The sequence below is a fragment of the Rhinoderma darwinii genome, chromosome 8 (assembly GCF_050947455.1).
Source record: "Rhinoderma darwinii isolate aRhiDar2 chromosome 8, aRhiDar2.hap1, whole genome shotgun sequence".
NCBI lineage: Eukaryota > Metazoa > Chordata > Amphibia > Anura > Rhinodermatidae > Rhinoderma > Rhinoderma darwinii.
This window is the reverse complement of record NC_134694.1, coordinates 32,636,570-32,663,381: the sequence shown is the minus strand read 5'-3', so window position 1 is coordinate 32,663,381 and position 26,812 is coordinate 32,636,570. Positions and strand designations below refer to the sequence as shown.

The 26,812-nt window shown below is 40.9% G+C and overlaps 1 protein-coding gene across 6 annotated transcripts in view; it reads left to right on the top strand.

Moving 5' to 3' along the window:
* Window positions 1–26,812, top strand: part of LOC142659435 (diacylglycerol kinase eta-like) — a 257,916-nt gene that overhangs the window by 63,730 nt on the left and 167,374 nt on the right. For all 6 annotated transcript variants that reach the window (XM_075835574.1, XM_075835573.1, XM_075835568.1 and 3 more), the window contains 2 exons: window positions 20,607–20,717; window positions 23,954–24,034. In XM_075835574.1, coding sequence (XP_075691689.1) covers window positions 20,607–20,717; window positions 23,954–24,034 — 192 coding nt within the window. The remainder of the gene's footprint in view (window positions 1–20,606; window positions 20,718–23,953; window positions 24,035–26,812) is intronic.

Here is a 26,812-nt window from a genome sequence, read left to right as displayed (position 1 = left end):
AGTGATGTCTATTCACTGTCAGGACACTTCAGTATCGTTAATATGTGAGTGACTGCACATAGTGATCTAGCAACTAGTGAACATGTGCTGTGTAAATGAATGGGGAGAAGTGTATGATGCTGATTGGTCAGCGTCATACACTTCTCTCCACAACGCCCACTTGGTCAAAAAGTAAAACACGACCAGTTGTCCATTAAGAAAGTCATTAGCATAAAGCTAAAATAGGTCATAACTCCGTAAAAAATGATCGTTTTTCGAAATAAAAAAAACACTACTGTAATCTACATTACAGCGCCAATAACATCATGTACAAGATAGGGCACTTATAATGTGTGACAGAGCCTCTTTAAGAACTGAACTCGTCCCTAAAAAAAGGCTTTTGAAATTTTTTTGAAAATGTGAGAAATTGCTGCTAAAGTTCTAAGCCTTGTAACTTCCTTGAAAAATAAAAGGACGTTCAAAAAACGATGCCAACATAAAGTAGACATATGGGAAAAGGAAACTAGTAATTATTTTGTGTGGTGTTAACATCTGTCTTACAAGCAGATATATTTAAATTTATAAAACTGCTAATTTTTGCAAATATTCGCAAAATGTTGGGGTTTTTCACAATTAAACACTAAATGTATCGACCAAATGTTAATAATAATAATGATAAAAGCATTCCAAAATTATTACCACTTAAAGTGACACATAAGGCCAAATCAGGCTAAGTCACTAAGGGGTTAATGACGTTTGTTCAAAAAAAATATATATATATATATTTTTTTTAGTTTTGTAACTAAAGACAACATGATAAAAAATATATATATTGGATATACCACAATTTTTTTCTTCTGACTGTTCTTATGACTATGTCCTGCCACACAAAACTGCTATTTCCATTCATATTACTGTAGGGTGATACGGGCATGACCTTTTTTTATTTGGAGGATCTCTAATAATCAAGCTTTTCCTTATCAATACACTGTGGGCTTTATTAAAGTTTTGTTCGGGTTTTTTGTGGATCTCTTAAACCCGACAATACCATTAGAAATACTGACATTATTTTGGGGACTAGTGATCCTTTACTGGGCCTATAGATGGTTTTGGACACTGTCCCTTTATATATTCTTTAGGTGAATGGTTGTTTTGTGTACATAGCGGTTCCTACCTTGACGGGCAGTGGTCTATTATAGTGTACCGCATCACTCGGCACATTCGCCCCTTATATAGTGATTGATGGGGCTAAAGAGACATTGTAGGATCAGTCACTATGAAAAATAACTTGTCATGACAGCCCTACAGGTGTTTTTCATTTTGTGAACAAACTCGTTTTCCACATAGTTGGATAAATTTTCCTCCAGTTGTATATATTGCCCTTCACTCCAGTACAGATTATTTTCTCCGCTATAATTTGTTACACATCAGACCAGAATGCTGTTCACAACGGCATCAGAATGATACAAATGTGGGACAAACTGCTTTGTTAGCAAGACATAGTCATATAGACAGTCAAATGCATTTTTAGGCACAAGCCTCACTTATGAGAAAATAGATCGATTTTAATCTGTATGGCCCCCCAAGATAAGAATGCAATATTTTTCTAACACAGTAGCCAATTTACACAGATATGTTTTTCTACAACTCCTTTGAAAATGTATTAAAAATTTTAAGAAAACAATATATACCCATATTATCGGAGATAATTCCCATTAATTCCTACTTTTTGCGTTCAGCATGCTCTCTACACCCTTAGATAAATACCTTAAGGGGTCTAGTTTTCTAAATGGGGTCATTTATGTGGGATTTCTATCGTTCTGATAGCTCAAAGCCTCTCCAAATGTGCGTTGGGGCCTAGAACATTTTCAAGCAAAATTTGTGCCCTAAAAGCCACCGGGTGCTTCATTGTGCTCTGCCGTGTGACCAGGCAGTGCATTAGGGCCACAATGGGGGTATTTTTGAACACAGGAGAAACAGGGTGATGGATTTTGGGGTGTGTTTACTCATTCTCATGTTCGCTTTACAAATGAATCTGTCTTTGAATTGAAACATTTGTGAAAAAAGTAAAATTTGATTTTTTGCACCTGCTTTGCATTAAATTCAGCAAAAAACAGTGGGGTCAGAATACTCTCTATACCCCTAGATAAATACTTTAAGGGGTGTAGTTTTTTAAATGGGGTCATTTATGGGGGATTTCTATCGTTCTGGCAGCTCAAAGCCTCTCCAAATGTTCAATGGAGCTTATACAATTTTCAAGCAAAATTTGTCTCCTAAAAGCTGACAGGTGCTTCCTTCCTTTTGTGCCCTGCCGTGTGTACAAGCAGCACATTAGGGCCACAATGGGGGTATTTTTGAACACAGGAGAAATAGGGTGATAGATTTTGGGATGTGTTTCTTCATTCTCATGTTCGCTTTACAAAGAAGTCGGTCTTTAAAATGACACATTTGTGAAAAAGTGAAACAAAATGTTTTTACACCTGCTTTGCATGAATTTTTACAAAAAAACTGTGGGGCCAAAATATGTACAACACCCATTAATAAACACCTTAAGGGGTGTAGTTTTAAAAATGGGGTCATTTATGGGGGTTTCCATTATTCTGACAACTTTAAGGCTCTGAAAACTTGGCTTGGTGCAGGAAAACAAAAGGTACTTCAAAATTTATAAAATTATTATAAAATATGTAAGTCTCCTAAATGGCTTAAATATTTTTAAAATGTGCTTCTAAAATAGAGCAAAGAGATGGAAATATATATTTAATTAAAAAAAGTTACAGTATGTATTTATTCCGATGCAGTACCGTAAAAAGGCTATTGCATCGGAATAATGCCCGTTAGTGGCCGCCGTAAAAACACTATGGGGCGGTCACTAACGGGTTAAAATTGCACAATGCTGGATGCCCAAAATAACCCAACCCTAAAAAAACCAAAAACAAACACTCCTGCAGTTGCCCCTCTACCCGACTGGAGCAAATATGGTCCTGCAGGTAACCTGCTGTAAACTAACCAATGACAGCTTAGAGCTGTCACCTCTTAGTTTACTATCACAGAGGACAGCCGGCTGACATTGCGGCTCCAGCGCTGGACCCAGGAAATTTAAGTATGATAATTGTTTTGCTTTTTACTTCTATGTGTTACTAAAAAAATTGGTGTTGATTTGTATTATTTTACAGGTTTCGTTGTTGGACTACTTCGGACTCTAGGACTACTTTAATGAGGTTTTTTGTCTTTTTTTTCAATAAAATGGTTAACGAGGGTTAACGATCCAGTACCCGACCATCTGAAGTGACAATAGGCCACTGGGGCGGCCGCAGGCTGGCATCATTAAGCTGGGAAAGGCCAAAAACCGGGAGACTTCCCTTCCTGCTGCTGCTTTATTGTAGCTGGCTGGTTATGAAATGGGGACCCCACGTAGTTTTTTCAATTATTTATTTATTTTAAAAAAACAAAAAAACTTTGTGGGGTTCCCCCATTTTTCAGAAGCAGCCAGATACAATAAAGCAGCAGCGGGCTGCCATGGTTACCAGGGTGGGAAGGCCCACAGTTTCTAGGTTTTCCCAACATGATGATACCAGCCTGCGGTTGCCCCAGTACCTGCCCATCACTTCAGATGGTCGGGAACTTAATCGTACCCATCTCTTCCCAGTACCCCTGGTGGCAGTGGGTACAGGGTAATAATGGGGGGATACTGCTAGCTTTTTCACCAGCTAACACTAAGCCCAGCCTTAGTGATGGATGCTGTCTATCCATAACTAAGGCAGTAGTAACAAAGTTAAAATAAAACACCAACACAGAATTATTTTTATTATTGCAATAAAAATCCCCACACAACCCTCGTTAACCATTTTATTGAAAATAAAAACAGCGTCATTGAAGTAGTCCTCGAATCCAAAGTAGTCCAACAACCGAACCTGTAAAAATACTAAAAAAGTATTAGTAACATAAAAAAGAAAAACAATTATTATACTTACCTTACTGGGTCCTTGACAGGTAACTAAGCAGTGACAGCTCTAAGCTGTCATTGGTTAGTTTACATCATGTGTTGCCAGGTTACTTCATTCATTGGCCTACTTTTAAAAGTAGGCCAATGAACTTAGGTAACCGGGCCCCACATGATGTAAAATAACCAAAGACATCTAAAAGCTATCACTGCTTAGTTTACTGAGCCTTGTAAGTAGTGCAGGTTCACCCGAGATGCGGCAGAATTTTGGCGCATCTTGGGTGCGTAGGCCACTATGAACCTAGCGCGGGGACTCCTTCAGATACAAAGGTGTCCCCGTGCTAGGAGTTGCTAACGTCGGCCTGGGATCATTGTTTACTGTGTAGTTGCTGTTGATGCAGGCCTGCTGTGGTTAACACAATTCTGTGCGCTGCAGATAATCCTGCTTCTGAATGAATATATATGGGTAAAAACTCCCCAAATAACCACATCCTGTCTAAGAATTAGCGCAATACTTGCAGGCACAGCTCTCCTTGACATGAATAATTTATGAAGAGTTAAATATAGAATGGTTATATTTAGAAGTATAAAGAATACACCCAACGAAGCTCTGTAGCAGAACAAATTTAGGTCAAGTCTTTAATATATATAAAGTTCATCACATATATAAGTACTTTGTTTCTTGGTCAGATAAGGCCTTCTTAAGGTACCCAAATGGAAATAGTATATTTGTATTTAATAAATAAAATAAAAAACAATTGATGTACTGTAATCATGTTTTCAGTATGGGACAGTAGTTCCACGGAGAGACAGGGACTCCTAGCATCGTACATAACTATGATGCTAGGAGCCCGGCTCCCTGCACTGAGTTCGGTCCGGGACTTCCGGCCGAAATACGTCTGTCCATTACGGACGTTAATGTGGTCGTGTGAACCCAGCCTAATTCTTATAATACTACCCCATATGTACAAGAATATAACTACGATTATGATTTTCACTATGTACAGGAATATAACTACTATAATACTGCCCCTTATGTAGAAAGATATAACTACTATAATACTGCCACCTATGTAAATGAAACATAATTCCTATAACACTACCGCATAGTTACATAGTTTGTACGGTTGAAAAAAGACAGATGTCCATCAAGTTCAACCAAGGGATGGGAAAGGGGAAGTCAAAAATTTCTACACATAGGAGATAATATTTTTTTGTTCTAGGAAATTATCTAAGCCTTTTTTTAAAGCCATCTACTGTCCCTGCTGTGACCAGCTCCTGCGGTAGACTATTCCATAAATTCACCGTTCTCACAGTAAAGAAGGCTTGTCGCCTCTGCAGGTTGAACCTTTTTTTCTCCAGACGGAGGGAGTGCCTCCTTGTTTTTTGAGAGGGTTTTACATGGAACAGGATTTCACCATATTTTTTGTATGTGCCATTAATATATTTATATAAATTAATCATGTCCCCCTTAGTCGTCACTTTTCAAGGCTAAATAGGTTTAGTTCTTTTAATCTTTCCTCATAACTTAGATTCTCATTGCTCCTTATTAACTTCGTTGCTCTTCTTCGTAATTTTTCTAACTCCAGGGCATCCTTTCTATGAACTGGAGCCCAGAACTGAACTGCATATTCTAGATGAGGCCTCACTAATGCTTTGTAAAGTGGCAATATTACATCCCTGTCCCGCGAGTCCATGACTCTTTTAATACACGACAATATCTTGCTGGCCTTTGAAGCAGCTGATTGACACTGCATGCTGTTATTTAGTTTATGATTTACAAGTACACCCAGATCCTTCTCAACAAGTGACTCCCCCAGTGTAGCTCCCCCTAGGACATATGATCCATGCAGATTGTTAGTACCCAGATGCATAACTTTACATTTATTTACATTAAACTTCATTTGCCAAGTGGACACCCAAACACTCAGTTTGTTTAAATCCGCTTGCAATTCACAAACATCTTCCATAGTCTGAACTATATTACATAGCTTGGTGTCATCTGCAAAAATAGAAATAGTGCTATTAATGCCATCCTCTATATCATTAATAAATAAGTTGAATAATAGTGGTCCCAGCACGGAACCCTGGGGTACACCACTTATAACCGGGGATCATTCAGAGTAGGAATCATGTACAAGTATATAACTACGATTATAATGTTCACTATGTACAAGAATATAACTACTATAATTCTGCCCCTATGTACAAGAATGTAACTACTATAATACTTCCCCTTATATATAAAGATATAACTACTATAATACTGCCTCCCTATGTAAATGAAACATAATTCCTATAATACTACCCCATATGTACAAGAATATAACTACGATTATAATGTTCACTATGTACAAGAATATAACTACTATAATACTGCCCCCTATGTACAAGAATGTAACTGCTATAATACTGCCCTTTATGTAGAAAGCTATAACTACTATAATACTGCCACCCTATGTAAATGAAACATAATTCCTATAATACTGACACCCTATGTACAAGAATATAACTACTATAATACTGCCCCCTATGTACAAGAATATAACTGCTATGATACTGACCCTACATACACTACCGTTCAAAAGATTGGGGTCATCCAGACAATTTTGTGTTTTCCATGAAAACTCACACTTATATTTATCAAATGAGTTGCAAAATGACTAGAAAATATAGTCAAGACATTGACAAGGTTAGAAATCATGATTTTTATTTGAAATAATAATTTTCTCCTTCAAACTTTGCTTCGTCAAAGAATTCTCCATTTGCAGCAATTACAGCATTGCAGACCTTTGGCATTCTAGCTGTTAATTTGCTGAGGTAATCGGGAGACATTTCCCCCAATGCTTCCAGAAGGCACTCCCACAAGTTGGATTGGCTTAATGGGCACTTCTTGCGTACCATACGGTCAAGCTGCTCCCACAACAGCTCTATGGGGTTGAGATCTGGTGACTGCGCTGGCCACTCCATTACAGATAGAATACCAGCTGCCTGCTTCTTCCCTAAATAGTTCTTGCACAAATTGGAGGTGTGCTTTGGGTCATTGTCCGGTTGTAGGATGAAATTGGCTCCAATCAAGCGCTTTCCACAGGGTATGGCATGGCGTTGCAAAATGGAGTGATAGCCTTCCTTATTCAAAATCCCTTTTACCTTGTACAAATCTCCCACTTTACCAGCACCAAAGCAACCCCAGACCGTCACATTACCCCCACCATGCTTGACAGATGGCGTCAGGCACTCTTCCAGCATCTTTTCAGTTGTTCTGCGTCTCACAAATGTTATTCTGTGTGATCCAAACACCTCAAACTTCGATTCGTCTGTCCATAACACTTTTTTCCAATCTTCCTCTGTCCAATGTCTGTGTGCTTTTGCCCATATTAATCTTTTCCTTTTAGTAGCCAGTCTCAGATATGGCTTTTTCTTTGCCACTCTGCCCTGAAGGCCAGCATCCCGGAGTCGCCTCTTCACTGTAGACGTTGACACTGGCGTTTTGCGGGTACTATTTAATGAAGCTGCCAGTTGAGGACCTGTGAGGCGTCTATTTCTAAAACTAGAGACCCTAATGTACTTGTCTTGTTGCTCAGTTGTGCAGCGGGGCCTCCCACTTCTCTTTCTACTCTGGATAGAGCCTGTGTGTGCTCTCCTCTGAAGGGAGTAGTACACACCGTTGTAGGAAATCTTTAGTTTCTTGGCAATTTCTCGCATGGAATAGCCTTCATTTCTAAGAACAAGAATAGACTGTCGAGTTTCACATGAAAGCTCTCTTTTTCTAGCCATTTTGAGAGTTTAATCGAACCCACAAATGTAATGCTCCAGATTCTCAACTAGCTCAAAGGAAGATCCGTTTTATAGCTCCTCTAAACAGCAAAACCATTTACAGCGGTGCTAACATAATTGCACAAGGGTTTTCAAGTGTTTTCTAATCATCCATTAGCCTTCTAACACAGTTAGCAAACACAATGTATCATTAGAACACTGGAGTGCTGGTTGCTGGAAATGGGCCTCTATACACCTATGTAGATATTGCATTAAAAACCAGACGTTTGCAGCTAGAATAGTCATTTAGCACATTAACAATGTATAGAGTGTATTTCTGATTAATTTAATGTTATCTTCATTGAAAAAAAACTGTGCTTTTGTTTCAAAAATAAGGAAAATTCTAAGTGACCCTAAACTTTTGAACGGTAGTGTACAAAAATATAACTATTATTATACTGGTTTCTTATCCTATTTACTACTACTGCAAGCCAGCTATCTATCAGTATCCTACTGCACTGATGGGTCAATAAAAAATCTTTTGATATGATCTTTGGAGTGCTGCCTCAATCTCTACTTTTTATCACCAATGCACACCTACTACTCCAAAATATAAATTATCACTGCACTGTTGCTTTCCTTGATAGTTCTCCACCTACTTGGGCCTTTCACCTAAAACCATTGCAATATTCCAAAAATACACATGATATATTATTGTGGATTCTATAAAAAAATATTTTTGCATGTATCAGTCAACTTTCCAAACTTGTTTGGCTCCCAGTCCAGAATGATTAACTGGATTGCCACACTATTTATATAATTACATAAGCCTACAAACCTACCAACACTCATTATATCAAATATATTTAATATGTTCGTTTTTGTATTATGAAAAGTTATATAATGTGCCAATATACTTTCTATATTAATTCATAGTTTTCAAGATCTCTGCTTGCTTTTATTCAGTAGGAACATTTACTGTTTACTTCCAGTGGCCAAAATTCTGTCCATGGTCATGTGCTGGGATCTTTAGAAGACACAACTCTGATATACATACTGTAACGAGCCATTCACCTGTGTGATCATCACATGACCATTTACAGAACTTTATCAACTGGAAGTAAACAATGAATGTTCCTACTGAGTAATAACATGTAGAGATCTTGAAAACCCTGGGAAATTAATAAAGAAAGTATATGGGAAATTTATACACCCTAAGCGTGCGCAGCCCATTTAGGCTGTGATCTGTGAAAAGGGTGAAGAGCAGTGCGGCATGCATAGTACACCATGGAAATCTCCCAGCTTTTTGACACAACCCCTGAATAAAAACTTTTAGTATACAAATTCAGTATCAGATTCAAGCATAATGCATAGATAAAGTGCCAGAACCAAGCTCACTACATAAATACAGCACTGAAACCAAGCTAAGTACATAAACACAGCACCAGATTCATGGCTGTTTCTCTGGCCATCGCCTCCTACTGAGTACCTACTGATACTCGCGTCATATCTTACCGGGCTAGTGCTGTACTATTCCTCCTGGTCCTCTGACGGTAACTAATGCGTGCGCTGATCCCTCCTCCGCCAAATCTAGCTTTCCTTGGTATATACAGTAAGTTATCCTCTCCTCTGGGCCTGCTCCATAGGTTCTGTAGTCTAGCTTGCTAGTTCTATGCTGTTATTGCTGTTGGATTTTCTGTTGCCGACCCTACTTGAACTTGACCTTGTCCTCACTGTTGCCTGCCCTGACCATTTTCCTAATTATCGTGATGACCGCTTTCCATCTGCCCAGACCTTTGACTCTGCTAGACCCCAATAACCGCTTGCCCTGATCTTCGCTAGTATGGAATTTGCCCCTAGTCTTCTATTTTTAAAACCTTTCCTGTTCACATCCACTGTTGCCAAGAGAGACTACACTGGGGGTAGCAACCTGGGAGTTCTAGCAGTCAAGTCCACATCTTTGTACGGAGGTTAAAAAGTGAAAACCTAGCAATCCCTTAGACTTTGTTTCCCAGTTTAGCCCCATGATAAATGCTTTTTCAATGCATGCGCACATATATACTATCCCAAAATCCTCATGGTGCAACACACTATGTCCCTGAATATCATATCACCATACATAATGCCTCTGAATATACTGCCACACACTCTGATCCTGAATATACCGCCACATTCTGTGACCCTGAATATATTGCCATGCACACTGTGCCCCTTAATATACTGCCCCACACTGTGCTCCTGAATATATTGCTACACACTGCCCCTGAATATACTTCCATACACTGTGCTCCTGAATGTACTGCCACACACTGTGCCCCTGAATATACTGCAACACCTTGTGCCCCTGTGTATACTGCCACAGAATGTGTCCATAAATATGCTGCCACAAACTGTGCCCCCAAGGTTGCCAACCTCCACTTCTTACATTTCTGGACAACTGAGCTAAAAATCATGGACAGACCAAAATTTTTACCGCCACATTACAAAATCATTGCCTGTGCAGTGTGCAATGTTCTAGGAGTAACTCACCAATCACAGCCTCGCTCGTAGCTTTCCCACGCTAACTTAGGTGATGTTTTCTTTGATTAGTCGTTTACTTTCCCTTTTTATTCTCCATCCAGCCCAGACCACAGTGACTACTTATTCCATCCATGACTCGTCTCTGCAGAATTTGACACACAGACATGTTGGGTTCTCGCTTTTCCAACACCCTCCACACCTATACTCTATCTGAACAAACTTGTAATCCAGATGGTAATAATGATCCCTCAGTGCACGACACAATAAAAGTGCTGCATCAATAACCATGCCCCCTTTGCGCCCTCTGTAAATAGCGCCACACTGCCCCCCTTGTAGATAGCGCCACACAGCCCCCCCTTGTAGATAGTGCCACACAGCCCCCCTTGTAAATAGTACCACACAGCTCCCCCTGTAGATAGTGCCACACAGTTCCCCCCCTTGTAGATAGCGCAAAACAGTTCCCTCCTTTGTAGATAGTCCCACACAGCTCCCCCCTTGTAAATAGTTCCACACAGCTCCCCCTTGTAAATAGTGCCACACAGCCCCCCTTGTAAATAACACCACACAGCTTCCCCTTGTAGATAGTGCCCCACAGCCCCCATTTTAAATAGTGCCACACAGCCCCTCTTGTAAATAGCACCACAAACCTCTTGCTCTTAGTGCCAACCCCCCCTGGCTCTTAGTGCCACACTCTAGGTCAGGTGACACGTCAGATGACTGGATTAATCCACTCCCGGGCCGTCACCGACCTCACTTGGAAGCAGCCTGCATATTTTCATATTCCGCAGAAGTCTGAAAATCTTAAAATATGCCTGGCCACAGCCTATTCTTCCTTTGCACTGCACATATACATTTTGGCGCATGCGCAGTGCAAAGTTCCGAAGAATGAGGAAAAATATCGGACAGTGTTTTTTCTGCCGGACGCTACGGACGGCAGAAATAAAACACCCATTTTTGCGGACTGTCTGTAAATTTACGGACGGTTGGCAACCCCGTGTGCCCCTGAATATACTGCCACACACTGTTCCCCTGTACTGAATCATGTCGCACACTGTGAAATAAAGCATCACAATAAAAATAATGCCACACACTGTGCCCCATGAAAATAGTGCAATCACAGTTCCAAAATTATATAGGGCTTGGAATCCCATAATCAAAAGCTAGTGGGCTAAGGACCGTGAAAATGCTGCCATAGGTTCTGCCCCTTGAAAATAAAATGGCGCACACACAGTGTTGTTCCTCCTAAAAATAAAGCACCCAACACATGTTTTGCCCTTTGTAAAGAGTGCCATTTAGTGCCCTCTGTTCAAAATCCCACAGTACCCCCTGTAAATAGTGTCACATAGGGCCCATGTTGATAGTGTCAAACTGTGCCCCCAATAGAGTGTGGCACGCAGTGCCCCCCTGTAGAGTAACCCACACATTGCTTCCTGTAGATAGTTGCAACACGGTGCCACTGTAGGGATTGCCACACAGTGCCACCTGCAGAAAGTGCCACACAGTGCCCCTGTCTATTACGGGTAAGATGGCGTCTACCACTTCCTCCCAATTATCATCCCCCAACTCAGGCAAGTCTTCCCTCCACTTGACCAAAGCTTTATCAAATGGTTTGTTACACAGAATGCAACAACTCAGAATTGTAGGTCATGGATTTCGCTAATTTAGAAGATCTAAGATCCTTTAACTTAAAAGAAGATAATACTTAAAGGGAACCGAACTGTGCACCAATAGCATGTCTGAGTTGAAGGTATTGAGAGATTGCCAAAGAAGCCAACCTATAGGAGTCCTGCAGAGAAGCAAATGTAGGGAAGCTTGTAGTGTCAGGGAAAACTGGGCCTAAATATTTAAGACGCTTGCTCAAAACTTTTCCACAGGGTAAGGCCCCATTTACACGAACGTAAAAACGCCCGTAATCACGTGCCGTAATTACGGCCCGTAATTACGGGCCCATAGAATTCTATTGGCCACGCGTACCGCCCCATATGCTTACGGGAAGGTGCCCGGGCCGTTGAAAAATATAGAACATGTCCTATTTACGGCACGAAATTACGGCACGGGCAGACGCATAGTAGTCTATGGGGCTCCCCCCGTAATTACGGGTGACTACGTGTGTGCGACGTCAGTGGATAGTCACTGTCCAGGGTGCTGAAAGTGTTAAACGATCGGCAGTTACTCTTTCAGCACCCGGGACAGTGACTTCCGATCACAATGTAGATCAACGTGTAAAAAAAATAGAAGTTCATACTTACCCAGAACTCCCTGCTTCTTCCTCCAGTCCGGCCTCCCGGGATGACGTTTCAGCCCATGTGACCGCTGCAGCCAATCATAGGCCAATCACAGGCTGCAGCGGTCACATGGACTGCCATACATACCAAAAAGTGTGTGCGAAGAAGGTGTAATGCACTTTTCAAGTCTTTCTCGCTTTACCTTCTATTTCTGATGTTATCTTTGCCCGCATACATGTCTTGTCATTTGACAATCAATACTGTCTTATGATCGTCTATATTTATACTAAGATTTGCATACTACTGCCTTTATTTTCCTTGTACGGAAAAAAAAATAACCGCTTTATGCTACTAAAATGTCCTAGAACAATATTATGTTTTAAACGTATCTCTAACTGGTTTGTTGTACCTGCACATGAGTGCAAAGCATTTTACTGTAGGTACAGTAGAAGGTAGATGAGGGTAAGATGGGCCACACAAAAAAAGAAGTTTTTTGAAATTTAGGATAAGTAACAAGCTTTGATTCAGATGCATTATCATATGAGCAAGTAAACCTTAGAATGAGCGCTTCATCCTGGACACTTGAATTATTATTTGTATTATCATTGTTTGTGGTTTAAGAAGCTGTTTACTAGTATGTGAGTTAGGGCTGGGCAATTAATCGAAAAATAATTGAAATCGAAATTCAATGCAATTAATCGATGTCATCTCGCAAATTTCGGTTTTATCAATTATTTGCTTCTGTTTTAAACTGTATCTGCATCTTCAGGACGCAGATACAGTTGACTCCAATGGCAGAGCAGGGGATCGTAAGGTTTGTGCTTTACCATTCACTATGTATCGCCAGACGTGAGGCAGTGACGTAATTGCGCCTGTCTGCGCCAAGCTGCACAGACCAGAGGAGCAGAGGGATCTCCTCCACTCGTCATTGAAGGGCAGATATAGGGGCATTATACTGTGTGGAGGCACTTATATGGGCATTATAATGTGTGGGGGCAGCTATGGGGGCATTATACTGTGTGAGGGCAGCTATGGGGGCATTATACTGCGTGGAAGTCAGTTATAAGGGCATTATACTATGTAGAGGCAGCTATAGGGTCATTATACTGTGTGCAGGGCAGTTATAGGACATTATACTGTGTAGAGGATAGTTATTGGGGGCATCATACTGTTTGGTGGCAGCTATGAGGGGCATTATACTCTGGAGGGCAGATATAGGGACATTATACTGTGTGGAAGCAGTTATAGGGGCATTATAATGTGTGGGGGCAGCTATGGGGCATTATACTGTGAGGGGAGCACTATGGGAGTAATATACTGTGTGGGGGCGGTGTTGGGGTATATTATATACAGTAGTATGCAGCAGACTCAGGGGATAAATGCTAATTCAATAGCGCAGCACGCAAATAGGGGGTGTGACATGCAATCGTTCAATAATCTTAATCGAGCTTACTTGTTCAATTAATCGTGATTTTGATTTAGGTCGTAATCGCCCAGCCCTAATGTGAGTGATTAGGGCACTTTAAATATTGTTTTCCCCATCTAAAATTATATTTTGCTTCTGAATAAAGATTTTATTTTTAATATTTGTAGAAAAATACATGTTTATAGAGACCAGTTTGTTAATTGGGAATATTATGTGATGAGCTGAGAATTTTTTGTTGGTTAATGACATTTCAATATAGAATGGAATAAGTGACAGAATTCCTGAAAAATGTCACCATGATCACTACTTTAGGCCCTATGCACACGAACGTAAAAACGCCCGTAATCACGGGCCGTAATTACGGCCCGTAATTACGGGCCCATAGACTTCTATTGGCCATGGGTACCTCCCCGTATGCTTACGGGAAGGTGCCCGTGCCGTTGATAAATATAGTACATGTCCTATTTTAGGCCGTAATTACGGCACGGGTAGGCCCATAGAAGTCTATGGGGCTCCCGTAATTACGGGTGACTACGTGTGTGCACCCGTAATTACGGGAGCGTTGCTAGGCGACGTCAGTAAATAGTCACTGTCCAGGGTGCTGAAAGAGTTAAACGATCGGCAGGGGTTTCTATTTCTCTATCGTTTTCTATTATATTTATTATGATTTATGTAGTATAGGTAAGTAGTAGCTCTAATTGAAGAGTAAATATGGCTGCTCTTTCTGTTCTCATGCAAAAATGGCAAAAACAACAAAAGAAAATGTCAATTTCTCTAAAGGTAAAATAATCACTATTACTAAACTTTGGCTACTACTCTAACTTCTTGACAAAGCCTGGTGTGAAACGTGTATTGAGGTGATGGATGGTGTGAAGGCCATAGTTCGTATGCCATATGGTGTCAGTCCTGACACTCAGCTCCATAGGAGATTCACTCTTGGAGAATACCCCGAACAGATGTAACATATGACTAAAGAAACAAACCACTCCCCCTTCATCTTGGACCTTTAGTTCCTGACCCGGTCTTGATAAACTAGAATAGAAGTATTTAAGCTCGATAGAAACCCCTCAATTTTATATGCCTGATGAAGACCTAGGTTGAAACGCGTCGCATGTCAACACTGTTTTATTTTATTTATTTTATGTTTTTATCAATATGGATATATTTTAGTTTGTCGCAGTAAATATCTTTTATCTCCTCAATACGTAAGGACTGTGGAGTGTTCCTTATAAAACTTAATGAAAGATAATAGTCATTCATTAGAGAAAACAGGAGCGCCACGGAAAGAAGTGAACTTGTTTTTCGAAATCCATTGGATACTACTTGTGTATTGAGCTTGCATTTGTTTTTATGGATATAATATCTTGTAACATTTTGTCGGGTTTGCATATACAGCAAATGCTTGCTGGTTAGTTTGGTGCTATATATATGGATACATTATATATTGCCTTATATATCACACTGTCCTGCTGGGGTGCAATTCTATGTATATTATATTTTAATTGGTTTGCTTTTAATGGTTTGTACAACCATTTTTTAAAGTAATAATAAAGTATTTATATTTTCCTATATTCTTTGGTATTCTTATTTATGTAAGGCATCGAGGGAAATATTTTAGGCTTTTACTTCTTTTTTAGCAATATGTGACAATTTGTACGTTTTTGGATGAAAATCCATTTCTTCCAGGACACTTGGTGTATTCTTGTGCCAGGAGTCTTTAGTCTTGTCTATCAGGTCTAACTGGTCAATTCATTTCACCTCAGACATCTATTTTTAGAACTGGCACACCTCTGCCTTCCCTTTATACAACTTCCTTATTTCCCTGCAAGGTAAATTCAATAAGACGGTAAAGCTGACGCTTCTTGCCATACGATCATTAAAGGAGAAATCAGACATATGTGTCTTGCAATGTTCATGACAACTTATCAGGTTTCTCTAAGTCACTATGAGAACAAGACGTAAAAGATCAATGGACTGATACTACCAACCGTACTGCGCAAAAGCAATAGTTTAGACAGCAGTATGAGATGGCCATGGATGGAGAATGACAGTTGTAGTCTCAGGAGAGCTCCAGAATTTCACTGTTCAAAGTGTGGATTCCACCATGAGCTAAAAGACCAATGCAATTTTAACAGAAGTATTCAGAACAATTTCTGATTTTAATTCTGGGAGAAGGAAAGAACATCTGTATCCTGGAGGCCAAAATCCCTGACGGTGTATTTAACATCTAACAGTGGTGGACAGCTGATATCATGTTAGAGAAAAACCGTGATCATCCGTTCACTGAGGTCTGGTATTTAATAATTATTATAAATGTAGTCTACACTACTGTATAATGTTTTTTACATTATCATTTTAATTTGTATATTACTGTCAAATATTACAGTTTCATTTCAACAGAAAATATGTTAAAGGACTTAATTAATTTTGCTTATTTTTTTCCCTGGTTTATTTTTAAGATAAGCATTAGATTTTGCGAATAAATTACATGCATATTGTGTATAGAAAACATTTTTTTTTTTTAAAGGGGTGGTCTCATCAAGACATCCCCTTTTTATATTGAAATCGGCCCAATGATCAGTTGGCCATACAAGTGAATGGCTGTCTATGTAATACATTGTCAGGCCGGGTCTGCAAGAGCTGCTAGGAACCCCCCTCTATGGTGTCTATATGCCCTAATAGGTCAAATAGAAAGGGTTATCTTGATAAGACAACCCCTTTAAGGCTTGTTCTCACTAGTGTTTTCTACTTCATTTTCTTGTAAAGTTTAAAGTTATATATTCATTTAAAGTTATATTGTAGTTGTTCGGTTTATGAAAAGTGCTGGATTATGGATTGTTATTAATCTGAATTTTACTGAGGCCATTTTTTTGGAAAACTCCATTTATGGATTAGAGAAAAAATCAGCTTTCTCTATATGTTGTGAATTCCCGCAGGATTTTTCAGGTTATGCTGTGGAAAAAATCTCAGCGAATGAAAATGTCCTAAAGTGTCGCTAAGATTAGGATGTTTGATTGAACTTTGCATAGCTACACAGATTTAGGCCGAATTCAGACGACGCGTGACATTATAGCAGCGGCCGTCACACGTACGCATGTATTTCAATGTCGCAAGGGTCCATTGGAAAATAGTACATGTCTTATTTTGTTCAGTTTTCACGGATCCCTCGATAGACTCAAGTCTATGGGGATCCGTGAAAACGGGACCTGCACGGGGAGAACTCGGATGTGAAAAGAGGCCATTTTTCAAGTCTGAGTTTCCCGACGTTCGCCTGAATTTGGCCTTACACTTGCCAGTAAGGCTTTGTCTAATATGCATGCAAAGATCAATATTTATTTTATTTGTGAAATAATGGCTGATTGTTTTGTGTTTTAATAAACTCAGGATTTACAACAGTTTGCCCAAAAATATTATTTTTTTTGGACATATCACATAAAAAAAGGCTTGTTATTGTATGTGTTTATGGCCTACAAAAAAAAAAGGAAGATGCATTCGTAGTCATAGTTATTATTAATATATAATGCAGCAACATCTCTTGAAACAGGGTATAAAGTGAGCAACACATGCATTCAATTATGCCACATAACGTATATTAAATATAGATTTTATTTCCCCCTGAATTTAATAACCATTCTTACAAATGTATGTTTCATGTCACTGTGACCAGATATGTTCATTGAAGATTCGATTATTGTTACAAACACACCAGGAAATGTTACTTCAAAGTTCTATATTTAGCACTCCACTAATGTAAGCCCGCTAGTTATTCCTGTAAGTATACATAGTATAGTCTGTATAGTTTCCTTCAATTACAATGTTTAAACTGTTTAGATATCTAGTATATTTGCACCCGTTGTATGTAAAGCACAGAGGCCTACACCTTACATATGTTACCTTAGACTCTTAAAGAAGCAGAATTTGTTTTAGCCAGATAAATATGCTCTTCTTATTCTAAATAATAGATTTATCTGAACACACAAAACACAAAAGCTGGTTCCTAGTGAATATTCACACGTGGCAGATTTGTTGCAGAAATATCAGCAACAAATCTGCCACGTGTGAATTTACCCAAATGTTCTCCTAGATCACGACGGTCCTGGGACTCCAGCCTTCACACCTTCGTCTGCAGATCGAGGCACATCTTTTGTTTGGCTATTGTTCTTATTGATATTGAACTGTCCCTGGCTCTGAGCTTGACCTTGGGCTTGTTGCTGGATTACACTCCCGTCACACAGTTTGTATTTGTCTCTTGGTTCCTGTTGTTATACTCCTGGCATAGACTCCTGGCCTGACTTCTGACTACGGTTCTGTCTCGTTCTCCGACTTGCTACCTCATGACAACTAATACATTGGCGACCCTTGCATATGTTTCTGACTCTGCTACAGCGCAACCACCGCCAATCAATGATTATTCTGATGAAACTCAACCTGGAAAGCCAACGAGAAAAGTTCATACAACCTTGCAGAGGATAAGGGTAAAAAACTTAAAGATTCATGAGATTCTACACCCTATAATCACCCCAGTAAGGGATAGCAGAGAAACAGATCTCAAACTTTCTTACCCTGATTCTACAGTTTTTAAAAAATATTCTAGATGTGGCCCTAGTATGCTACTGGACTGAAACGCAGGCCTCAGAAATGAAGGAGCACCTTGTGGATTTTGTGGCCTTTTATTTATTAGGATGTTTTCCAGACACCATGTCAGGTTTTCAGGGGCCCTGAGAGGTGGCAAAACATAAGAATCACCCCCAAAAAGACCCCATTTTGGAAACTACACTCCTCAAAGAATTTATCTAGGGGTGTAGTGAGCATTTTGGCCCCACAGGTGCTTACAGATTTTATTTGAATTGGGCCGTGAAAATGAAAGATTAAGGCTCATTCAGATGAGCGTATATGTAGTCCGTGTGACGGCTGTTGAATCAATGGGCGTCACACGGACTCATGTAATTCAATGGGGCCGTTCACACGACCGTTGTTTCAACAGAGTGTGTGAAGGATCTGTCAAAATATAGGACATGTCCTATTTTTTGGCGCTTCACGCATCTCTCTATAGACTCTAGTCTATAGAGGATGCGTAATAACACGTCCTGCGCGGGTGCACCTCGGACGTGAAAAACTGCAGTTTTTCACGTCCGAGGTTGGCTAAGTTCGTCTTAATGTAGCCTAAGATTTTTCCAGTAATACAGATATAGCAATCCTTTTCTTGACTCTGATAATTTTCTGCAGCCTGATAGTTTATCACTTAAGCCATTCAAAAGCCATAGAAAAAAAAACAAGTTAAAGTTTTTTGTCAGCATTTTTAACGTGTTGAAAGTCAAGGTAAAGTTTGTTACATCTGTATGTAGTTTTAGCTCAAAATTTTTAATTGTCTCAAGGGGTAATAGGAACAAAAACATCCCAAATACGGCAATACCTCATATGAGGTCATAAACTTCTGTTTGGGCACACGGCAGGGCTCAGAAGAGAAGGAGCACCATCTAGCTTATAAATCACAGTTTTTGCTGGAATGGTTTTTGGGTGCCATGTCGCATTTGCACAGTCCCTGTGGTGAATTACGGTGGAATCTCCTGATATGTGACTCCATTTTAGAAAAAACCCCTCAGGAAAGGTGTTTTTATGGGTGCAGTGAGCATGTTGATCCCACAGGTGTTTTTCAGAAATTAGTGCACAGTGAATGTTGCAGAGTGAAAATTTTAATTTTTCCATAGATTTGCCATTTCAGTGCCCAATATGTTGTGGGCAGATTTTGCCACTGTGAAAAGACAGCTCTCCGATTACTATGCTGTGTTTTTTGGTTTTAGAAACACCCTTCATGTGGCCCTAATCTTTTGCCTAGACATACGACAGGGCTCAGGAGAGCACCATGCGCATTTGAGTTTTTTTTTTACACAACATTGGATCAACAATTGCAGGGGCTCTGAAATCAAACAGTAAAAGAAACTCCCAATAATTGACCCCATTTTGCAAACTACACCCTTCAAGGCATTTATCAAGTGGTGTAGTGAGCATTTTGACCTTACAGGTATATATCAGAAATTAATACACAGCGGATGGTGCAAAGTGAATATTGTCGTTTTTTCAGATATACAATTATATATATATATACTGAGTGTTTAGAGATCCACTTTGGAGAAGTGAGATAAATCAACATGGATAAATCTATGGTTATACATGTACTAATAATCTTCATGCACCATATGTCCTAGGGGTAGTAAAACTGGTGAAGTCACTTGTAGAGAAGGATCTGGGTGTAGCTGTAAATCATAGACTTAAATAACAGCAAGAAATGTCAATCTGCTGCTTTTAAGATAGAAGGATCATTTTGTGTAATAAAAGAAGCATGGACTTGTTGGATAGGGATATAAACTTACCGCTTTACAGCGTATTAGTGTGGCCTCACCTAGAATATGCAGTTCAGTTATGGGCAGCGGTTTATCAAAAGGATGTCCTGAAGTAGTTAAAAGTACAAAAAAGAGCCACAAATTAAATAGGAGAATAGAGAATCTTAAAAATCATGTATTTTTTTTATTTATTTAGTCTTGAAAAGAGAGGTCTAAGGGGGAACCTAATCATCTGATACAAAACGCTGTTTGTGTAGACCGCCTCATAAACCGGTATTACTATGCGGAGCCGAGCACGCATGTTTATGGTGGAGTTGGGAGACAGTTATTTAATTACCTTTAGTTTGTCAATATCTTGTGTGCTTTTTTTTTTACCCACGCTGGAATTTGTAAACTGATTTCGTAATGTCTTTTTGCAGAAAAGTGTAAAGGAAGGAATTCTGCTAAAACAGACCAGCTCGTTCCAGAGATGGAAAAGGCGCTATTTTAAACTCAGAGGGCGGACATTGTACTACGCCAAGGACTCAAAGGTGGCAAACATTAAAAATATTTTTTGGTTTTAGATGGATGACAATAATAGAATAATCAAATCAACTCCGAACCACTGTTATTAAGGATCCAAGGAAGAGGGACCGTTAAAATTAAGTTTGGACATTAATGGGATTTTTTACTAAGTACAAAAAATTAAGTTTTGTGTTTTTGTATATAGTTTAATAATTCCCTGTTTAGAGACATAGCCAGCAGCCCTTTTTATCCTCTACCGTCTCTAAATATTCCCATAAATCTTTTAAATGATAGACAATGGAGTGGAGTAGCCGGAGACCTTTAGCTGTCCAGATTTGGTAAAGCTGCAACCGCAAGCATTTCTGACCCAACTGCTCTGGAGCTATAGACCACTGACCAGTGGCGTAAATACCGCCGTAGCAGCCGTAGCGGTTGCTACGGGGCCCGCGGTATGAGGGGGCCCGTGTCGCCCGCCGGCACGGGCCCCCACCATGGCCGGAGGCTCCGCTAGCAGCCGCTATGGCTTCTACAGCGCGACGCCACTGAACACTACGGCAGAGCAGGGAGGTATCTCCCCGCTCTGCCATTAAACAAAAGACATGTATCCCCTCTCCACAGGATATCCACAGGATAGGGGATACATGTGTGATCGCTGGCATTGATAGGGAGAACGGGGGACTGAAAGTCCCCTGACGTTCTCTATCACAAACCTCGGACTTCCGGGGTCTGTCGGCAGCTCCGTAGAAATGAATGGAGCACCGGTCGCGCTTGTGCGCATGCGTGACCAGCGCTCCTTTCATTTTTATTGAGTCCGAGGTTAGTCATGGAGAACTTCAGGGGACTTTCGGTCCCCCGTTCTCCCTATCAATGCCAGCGATCACACATGTATCCTGTGGATAGGGGATGCATGTCTTTTGTAGGACACACTGTAGGTCACATTTTTTTGGGAGGGGGACGCTGTATGGCATTCCCTACAGGGGGGAGCTGTAAGGCGTTCCCTACAGGGGGGCTGTATGGCGTTCCCTACAGGGGGGGCTGTATGGCATTCCCTACAGGGGGAGCTGTATGGGGTTCCCTACAGGGGGGCTGTATGGCGTTCCCTACAGAGGGGGGCTGTATGGCGTTCCCTACAGGGGGGGGGCTGTATGGCGTTAGCGCCATACAGCCCCCTCTGTAGATAACGCCATACAGCCCCCCTGTAGAGAACGCCATACAGCCCCCTGTAGATAACGCCATACAGCCCCCTCTGTAGATAACGCCATGCAGCCCCCCTGTAGATAACGCCTTACAGCCACCCCTGTAGATAACGCCATACAGCCCCCTCTGTAGAGAACGCCATACAGCCCCCTCTGTAGATAACGCCATACAGCCCCCCTGTAGATAACGCCATACAGCCCCCCTGTAGATAGAGCCCCCCCTGTAGATAGCACCATACAGCCCCCCCTGTAGATAACGCCTTACAGCTCCCCCCTGTAGGGAACGCCATACAGCCCCCTCTGTAGAGAACGCCATACAGCCCCCTCTGTAGAGAACGCCATACAGCCCCCTCTGTAGATAACGCCATACAGCCCCCCTGTAGATAACGCCATACAGCCCCCCTGTAGATAACGCCATACAGCCCCCCTGTAGATAGCGCCATACAGCCCCCCCTGTAGATAACGCCATACAGCCCCCCTGTAGATAACGCCATGCAGCCCCCCTGTAGATAACGCCATGCAGCCCCCCTGTAGATAACGCCATACAGCCCCACTGTAGAGAACGCCATACAGAGTCCCCCCTGTAGATATCTACAAAGGGGGCTGTATGGCGTTATCTACAGGGGGAGCTTTATGGCGTTATCTACATGGGGCTGTATGGCGTTATCTACAGAGGGGGGCTGTATGGCGTTATCTACAGAGGGGGGCTGTATGGCGTTATCTACAGGGGGGCTGTATGGCGTTATCTACAGTGGGGGCTGTATGGCGTTATCTACAGGGGGGGCTGTAAAAAAGGCACTATCTACAAGGGGGGTTGTGTGACACCCAGGGGAGGGGGGGCCCCAGTCAAAAGTTTGCTATGGGGCCCAGTCTTTCCTAGTTACGCCCCTGCCACTGACCTATCGTACTGTATTTCCCTGTGTGCTCACTTGGGGAGAGATAAGCTTGGAAGGCCAAGTGATGTATCCATAGACCCCAATTCATCTGGCGTATATGCAAAAATAGTGTCCTTTTGGCATATTTCAGGCCAGTATACATTGGGGACTATGCTACTCTATGCAGAGGCAAACAGTAAAAAACATGTACAACGCAATATAATTTTTTTTTACAGTGGCATACGTCACAGATTCCATCTATTGGGAAATCCGGTCTCTGTCTGTATACCTGTGCCTCTACTGTATTAAAAAGTCTAGTCGACTATACTTAACTGTAACAAAGCTGTATGAAAAAAAGGTCTAATGCTTGGTATACTTTTTTTTTTACTTGCATTCTACTGGGACATTCTGCCAAATGTAATGCCGGAAAATACCCAGACTAAAAGTTAAAGCTACTGTTTTGCAATGTTCTTCCCCCAAGTTTTTTTCTTATTTCATGTTCTGTCATTAAACTGTAAATGGCTGATTACAGGCTGCGATTATTATTATAGTCCGAGCATTTCTAATGAAAAATAGTGTTTATTGGAAAAACTGATAGTCCATATATGAAAAAATACTGTAGTAGTACTGTACTACAGTGCAAGTGGAATTTAGTCAGCAAACCAAATCCTTTAGGCCTTGTTCACACGGCGTGTATTCGACGCAGGTTTTGCACTTTTTACGTGCCAAAAAACACGTCCAAAACGAATGCTTTAAACTTCCCATTGACATAAATGGGAAAACGCATTGTATGCATACGACATGTTTTCTTACGCACACGTGTTTAAAAAATGCGTCGTGTAAAAAAAGAAGCAACAAGTCAATTCCTGGCGTGTAAAACAGGTCGAAAACGCACCTAATTTCCATAGTCAATGGGAGTCCTAATTACGCATAAAAAAAACCTGTCAAAAATACATCTAAAAAACGCCTGTACTTTAAAAAGTGCTTTGCAAAATTGCTAGCGTTTTTGACACGTTTACATGTCATATTTTTTGAGCGCCGTGTGAACAAGGCCTTATAGTACAAGAACTGCAATGGTGTAAACATTCGTCTTATCGTCAGAACGATTTTGGAAGTTGGCTATTGCTGATCGGTGGTGTAAGAAATTTGTTTAATGTAAATGCACCTTAACCATTATCCTTTTTTCTGCAGTCTCTGATATTTGATGAAGTTGACCTTTCAGATGCCAGTGTCGCTGAGACCAGTACCAAGAACATCAACAACAGCTTTACGGTATAGTGATAACACTTTTTTGTGTTAGGGTGGATTCACACGCGACAGATTTCTGCAACAAAGTCTGCCGCGTATGACTCCACCCTTAGGCTGGGATCCCATGAAGCGTAAACGCTGCAGAATTTCCGCAAAGGAATTCTGTACGGAAATTCCGCAGCATTTACAGCAGCAGCAGCAAAATGAATGAGATTTGAACAAATCTCATGCACACTCTGCAGAAAAAAATCTGCAGCAAAAAAGTTCATAAATTGACCTGCGGCGGGGAATTTAAATTGCTGCAGAATCGTTGCCCTTCTTTTGTGGGATTTCCCCATTGAATTCCATGGGGATGTAAAACCTGCAAAAAAAAGTCAAGTGTTGCGACTTTTGTGATTCTGTCGCAAAAATTGCAAATAAGAAAAAAAAATCAAACTTTTTTCTGTATAATGAATTAAAAAGTTAATACTTACAGCCTGGCCGTTGTCATAGTGACAGTTTCTTCTGCAGTTCACCCAGGCCGGCCTCCTGGGATAATGTATCATCCCATGTTACTGCTGCACAGGAGGTCACAGGAGGCCGGACTGTACAGACAACAGGGGGAGGCATCGCCATGACAACGGCCAGGGGTAAGTATAGACTTATTTTTTTCAGCTGCAATTTGGTGCGTTTCTTTGGGCGGAATTTGTTGCGGGTTCTAGGTCAGATACGCTGCGTTTTTTTACCGTGTGTATCTGGCCTGTGGGAACCCAGCCTCAAACTCTCTTCTACCATAGAATTCCAATCCAAGCTGACAAATGTTTTGCACTCATGTACAAACACATATTTACTTGCTTTTAGGCCGGGTTCCCCCTGCTGCGTTTTCTTTGTTTTCTGTTGTGGGTTTTCTCATTGAATTCAATGGGGATGTAAAACCCCCAACAAATAGCCAAGTGCTGCTCAGGAAAAAAACTAAAAACTTATAACGGGTGTTGTCATAGCGACGCTATCTTCTGTTCTTCTTCCAGGCTTGCCTCCTGGGATGACGATTTTTCCTATGTGACTGCTGCAGCCAAGAAGAAACTTTTTTTTCTCATTTGCTGCAATGTGACATTTCATAAATGTGTCTAAATTTCAGCCAAGCAGTAAGCCACAACCATTTTTCACCTCATTTATAGAAAATGACGTGCAAAGTGCATATGGCTTTAAATTCTGTCACAAATGGTTAATAAATATGTTGCCCAGCATATTATAAATGTGGGCCAAAGTATTTTAGAATGTTGCATAATAATATAGAATGATTAAGCCTTATTTACAGACTTAATGAAACCCCATAATGTTCAGCTCCAACACCCTTTGGGTATGTTCACACAAAGTGTTTTCAGCCGTAACGTTCTGAAAAACGGCTGAAAAATCGGAAGCAGAACGCCTCCAAACATCTGCCCATTGATTTCACTGGAAAAAACGACGTTCTGTTCCGACGGGGCGTTTTTTTTTACGTGGGCGTTTCTCAAAACAGCCGCATAAAAACGTAGCAAAAAACGTGCCTTTGATTAAAAAACGTCTGAAAATCAGGAGTTGTTTTCCCTTGAAAACAGCTCTGTATTTTGAGACGTTTTTGATTTTGTGTGTACACATACCCTTTGAGGATATATAAAATGTCAGGGTGTAAAACATAAGGCGTGACATATATTTTTTTTTTTAACCCTTTTATTGAACATTTTTTCAAACAATTAAGTTTGTGGGGGAAACAGAAGGAAAGAAGGAGAGGGGGAACAATGTAATACAATCAGTAGTCCAGAGGATCATTTAAATTTCCATCAAACACGAATTAATCATCACCAAAAGTTGACCTAACTGGTCGAGCATAATAAATAGATGAGGGGGGGGGGGGGGGGGAAGGGAGAAGGAGAGGGAAAAAAAAAGAAAGGAAATGAAAACAAAATAACTCTTATTTTTATCTCGCTGTGCTTATAAAGGAAACAATGCAGATGCAACACTCACATGCATATTAAATTGTAAGCAATTCCCCACCCCATTGAATTTAAAAAAAGAGAAACATAAATCGGGGATGGAGGCGCTCGTAGGACCAGCCCATCGCACACATCCACCCCAACCAAACCCCATTGTAGCTATACGGGGACAGGGGAGAAATAAGAAGGACATGAAGAAGGAGCATGGCTCTCACACCAGAAAACCACCAGGATCCTGACCATATAAGGCGTTACATTTTATTTGGGCACTTGCACCTAATAGCGGCTGGAGATGTTACAGATGTGAGAGATGATTGTCATGCCCTCTGACTAATGTTTTTTCCCCGTGGACATAAAAGGATATAGCATAGAACCCTTAGGGCATGGCCAGACGTGGCGGAATTGCTCTGGAATTCCGCTGCGGAGAAATCCAGCTTTTTAGTAGGGTTCGTTTGCACGTTGCGGACAATTCCGCAGCGGAGCATAGGCTGCGGTGCGGAATTTGGTGTCCGCAGCATACAATGGTTGTTGCGGACGTGTGGCGGACTGGTTGCGGACTCATTGCGGAATTTCTCCATTGACTTCAATGGAGATTCAAAATTCCGCAATGAAGTCTGCAGATGTAATGTAGATGTTATGTGTGCTGCGGAGCGTATTGGTTTTTTAACATGACATTTCTTCATTCTGGCTGGACCCATGTGTATTTCTAGGTCTACAGCCAGACTGAGGAAGTCAATGGGGCTCCTGTAATTACGGGTGACTACGTGTGTGCACCCATAATTACGGGTGACTACGTGTGTGCACCCGTAATTACGGGAGCGTTGCTAGGCGACGTCAGTAAATAGTCACT